This window comes from Oratosquilla oratoria, chromosome 6 (assembly GCF_046742065.1).
Source record: "Oratosquilla oratoria isolate Oo_2021 chromosome 6, ASM4674206v1, whole genome shotgun sequence".
NCBI classification, from domain to species: domain Eukaryota; kingdom Metazoa; phylum Arthropoda; class Malacostraca; order Stomatopoda; family Squillidae; genus Oratosquilla; species Oratosquilla oratoria.
In genome coordinates, this window is record NC_134782.1 from 50,511,252 (window position 1) to 50,516,251 (window position 5,000).

General features: G+C 39.0%; 1 protein-coding gene across 1 annotated transcript in view; it reads left to right on the top strand.

Annotated features, from left to right (window-relative positions):
* LOC143026009 (uncharacterized) overlaps positions 1-5,000 on the top strand; it is a 230,937-nt gene that overhangs the window by 113,136 nt on the left and 112,801 nt on the right. Inside the window, exon 9 of the mRNA XM_076185997.1 lies at positions 3,184-3,391. Coding sequence (XP_076042112.1) covers positions 3,184-3,391 — 208 coding nt within the window. The remainder of the gene's footprint in view (positions 1-3,183; positions 3,392-5,000) is intronic.

The window sequence follows — 5,000 nt, forward strand, 5'->3', positions numbered from 1 at the left end:
TGTGTGTGTGTGTGTGTGTGTGTGTATTCACCTTGGTCTTTGGATCACGTGTTGGACTCGTGATCGACAGCTATTTCCCTCCCGGAAGAGAGGTCAGAGCTCGTATGACCGATCTATGGGTAATGCTATGACCTTACACGCACACACACACACCCAACTCCTCGCCCAAGAGAGTTGGAGTAACGACTCGAAGCATAGCGATACTGAAATAATTTCAGCCCTGGGCAGGATTCGAACTAGGTACCGCCAGCACCCCCGTACTGACAGTCTGGAACTCTACCAACCGCGCCACCGAGTCGTGTGTGTGTGTGTGTGTGTGTGTGTGTGTGTGTGTGTGTACGTGCGTGTGCGTGTGCTTGTGTACATGTTCCTCATCAGATTTTTCCAGATTGCACCCCCCCCCAGTTACCGATTTTGTTTTCTGTATATTTTTTTTCCGAACGCAAATCACAATTTTTTTTTTTCCTGCTTGACTAGCCATCTTTCAAAAATCTTTATTCAAAAAAATAAGATATTTTTAATCGATACAAAAATCTTCATACAAAAGTAAAGTGAGTTACACTGTTAATACCCATTTGCTTGTTCATTTGTTTTATGTTGTTCAGCCTCTCTATTTGCCATTCTCTCTCTCTCTCTCTCTCTCTCTCTCTCTCTCTCTCTCTCTCTCTCTCTCTCTCTCTCTCTCTCTCTCTCTCTCTCTCTCTCTCTCTCTCTCCTTCTCTCCCTCCCTCTGTCCCTCCCTCCGTCTCTCTCGCCCTAATCCACTCGGCCATCTAGCGTCCTGTTTTATGGAAAGCATAGAATTCACAATCTGAAAATATACATAAGTATTTTAGATTAATTTTATTTTTGTTGGATTAATGCCATGGAAATTCCCAAATATTACGTTTCTAGACTTAATACGGTACTTTGGAGCTTATACGTAATGTCTAGTGATAATCACAGTGTTATACGCTATAAAATAGATGAGCTTCTTCTCGTTTAATCTCAACGTTATGCAACGATACAATATGAAAACCATTGTTCATGGTTTGTCACTTGTTAGTACCTTTCACATAGAATTTTTTACTCAGTATGGAAAAAGTAATGGTGTCGTGAATATATGATATCTAATTTTTACTTAATATTTAAGATCTAATTCGTGATCAAAAGCAAAAGTGGTTATGGACCTTTTTTTGATAAAAGTAATACTTCATAGCACTAAATATTTATTTTTGATAATAATACGCAAAATAACACACTATAAGCACTGTATATGGTAATATCTTTCACCATAAATTACGATTAAAGCTCCAGTTTTCCATAGCAGTGATTAGTATCTATGAAAGCATCTGTGGCAATAAAAAAGGCAACGGAGGAATAATCAAATAAATCTAATTCCCGATATTCTATCGCATGATAAACGTACTCTTACCTGGGAAACTAAAGGAAATTGTAACAAAACTGAAATTTATATCTTCTAGTCTTCTTTTTCTCCTTTTCCATCTTCTCTATCTCTATCGCCTTCTCCCCATTCATCTTCATATTCACCTTTATCATTATTTTCATCTTTATCTCCTTATCTTTATATTCTTCTCCTCCATCTTTATCTCCTTATCTTTATATTCTTCTCCTTCGTCTTTATATTCTTCTCCTACATCGTTATCTCCTTATCTTTATATTCTTCTCCATCTTTATCTCCCTATCTTTATATTCACCTTCATCTTTATCTCCTTATCTTTATATTCTTCTCCTTCATCTTTATCTCCTTATCTTTATATTCTTCTCCTTCATCTTTATCTCCTTATCTTTATATTCTTCTCCTTCATCTTTATCTCCTTATCTTTATATTCTTCTCCTTCATCTTTATCTCCTTATCTTTATATTCTTCTCCCTCATCTTTATCTCCTTATCTTTATATTCTTCTCCTTCATCTTTATCTCCTTATCTTTATATTCTTCTCCTTCATCTTTATCTCCTTATCTTTATATTCTTCTCCTTCATCTTTATCTCCTTATCTTTATATTATTCTCCTTCATCTTTATCTCCTTATCTTTATATTTTTATCCTTCATATTTATGTTCTTCTCCCTCGTCTTTATTTCCTTATCTTTATATTCTTCTCCTTCATCTTTATCTTCTTATCTTTACATTCTTCTCCTTCATCTTTATCTCCTTATCTTTATATCCTTATCTTTATATTCCTTCATCTTCTCTTCATCTTTATCTCCTTATCTTTATATTCTTCTCCTTCATCTTTATCTCCTTATCTTTATATTCTTCTCCTTCATCTTTATCTCCTTATCTTTATATTCTTCTCCTTCATCTTTATCTCCTTATCTTTATATTCTTCTCCTTCATCTTTATCTCCTTATCTTTATATTCTTCTCCTTAGCTTTATATTCTTCTCCATCATCTTTATCTCCTTATCTTTATATTCTTCTCCCTCATCTTTATCTCCTCATCTTTATATTCTTCTCCTTCGTCTTTATCTCCTTATCTTTATATTCTTCTCCTTCATCTTTATCTCCTTATCTTTATATTCTTCTCCTTCATCTTTATATTCTTCTCCTTCATCTTTATCTCCTTATCTTTATATTCTTCTCCTTTATCTTTATCTCCTTATCTTTATACTCTTCTCCTTCGTCTTTATCTCCTTATCTTTATATTCTTCTCCTTCATCGCCATCTTCTTCATCTTTATCTTCAACTTTATCTTTATATTCCTTTCCTTCATCTTTATCTTCTTCTCCTTCACCTGCATCTTCTCTTTCATCTTCTTCATCTTCTTCATTTTCATCTTCATCTTCATCAACTTCATCTTTATCTTCATATTTATCTTTATCTCCTTCACCATCTTCTCTTTCATCTTCTTCATCTTCTCCATCTCCTTCATCTCCTTCATTTTCTTCTTCATCTTCTACATCTCCTCCTCCTCCTCCTCCTCCTCCTCCTCCTCCTCCTCCTCCTCCTCCTCCTTCTCTTCCTCCTCCTCCTCCTCCTCCTCCTCCTTCTCCTCCTCCTCCTTGTCCTCCTCCTCCTTCTCCTCCTCCTCCCCTTCCTCTTGCTCCACCTCCTTCTCCTCCTCCCCTTCCTCTTGCTCCACCTCCTTCTCCTCCTCCTCCTCTTCCTTCTCCATCTACTACTTCCTTGCCACCATCGCCATTAAGTCTGTAACGATCGTGATGATATTTTCTCCCGTCCAGGTTCTACCAGCTGTTCTTCGTCTTCCTCACCTACTTCCTCATCTCGATGGGCGCCTACGTGCTGCGACCGACCCCGTGCGTCTCCAGCCCAGTTGCTGGGTCCAAAGGTTCCCCTACGCCTTCGGTCATGGTCCTTCCCGCCCTGGGCATCACCTGCGTCAACGTCTCCGTCATGCTCTCGCCCAAAGTCTCAATCAGCGACCCCTCCGTAAGTTTCCTCAACTTCTGGCTCAAGTACACGACTTTTCGCCGTATGACGTCCACGACACGACGTCGTGCTCTCAGATAACCATGGGTGTCTATGGGTGCTTTGACATGTCACAACCACGGCCACGTGTGAAAGTGTCCATATATGGTTATTTGAGAGCACGAGGTCGTGCCGTGGACGGCGCACGGCCGAAAGTCGGTACGTGAGAAACAAGCCTTTCGTTGTTAGACACTGGTTGGATGGTGGTATGCCCTCGGTCCGCGGTTGTTTCCTCAATTGATAAGTTTTACTATGTTTCAAAGACAGCTAAAATGATGGAAATCCAACCTTGTTTGGTGATAGCTACCAATCCTCTAGTGTTGTGATGTTCAGTACTTTTCATTTTGCTTCACAATAACGCAACAAAATGATCGAGGCACACCGAATATATTTAAGGTTTAGATTTGGATATCTAAGGAAAAATTAGTAACGAAAATGTGGTCAATGTAGCCCAGTGGATATCGTGTCTAACTCATGAGCAGGTGGTCACGAGTTCGACTCCCATGACCCGCTGGAGGTTTCTTGTGTTGGTTTCCAACAGCCCTGGCCAGGCGGGGAGGCGACCCAAACGTCGGCCTAAAAAAACAGTGGGTTGTCGCAACTGACAGGGCCTGCCGTACGAGAGGTTTCTCACTTCCCTTTTCGTGGGAGTGGGAAGGTTAGTTCTGAGCTCAATATTAAACAGGTAATAATTATTCAGCCAAAAATATTTCATTGTTTCATATACTTGCTTGAGAAGGTCAAACCTTTTCAACCCTTCCGCGACAATCAGATTGAAAATCATAGCTTTGATGTATAGATACAATAATTGATATAAAACATTACATACCATAGAAGGCACAAAACACACACACGCGCGCACAAATATACACACACACACAAATACACAAACAGAAGGTTAATAGATATAATGCTAGAAAGGGACGGATGGGCAGACTGTGCTTTCCTGGACTTACAAAAGGCGTTTGATATAGTACCACACAAAAAAATATTTAGAAAAGTCGAAACAACATGAGGTATACACGGGAAACTATTGAAATGGATGGCCCCAACACTTTCCAAAGTGACATACGAGCAAAGATTGTCTAAACTGGAACTACCAACCCAGGAACAAAGAAGAAAATTAGGTGATCTATTGGCCATTTACAGAATTATGAAAGGCATGGAGATCATTGGCAGAGAAGACTTATTACATTGAGATAGAAGAAAAACAAGGAGACATGAAAAGAAGCTAAAAAATACAGTTATAAAAGAGATATGGAAAAAAAAGAAACAGCTTTCCACGCAGTCGTGGGTGTCTGGAACATACTGAACGAGACAAGGTGTGCGCAAACACCATACTTGAATGAACAAACTAGATGTTGCGGGATACAAAGATGGGTCACCACTACCAAAGCTCCCCTTGTAGTAAAATTTAACAAGGTAAATATAACTAGGTAAATACACACACACATACACACACACACACACACACACACACACACACACACACACACACACACACACACACACACACACACACACACACACACACACATTATATATATATATATATATATATATATATATA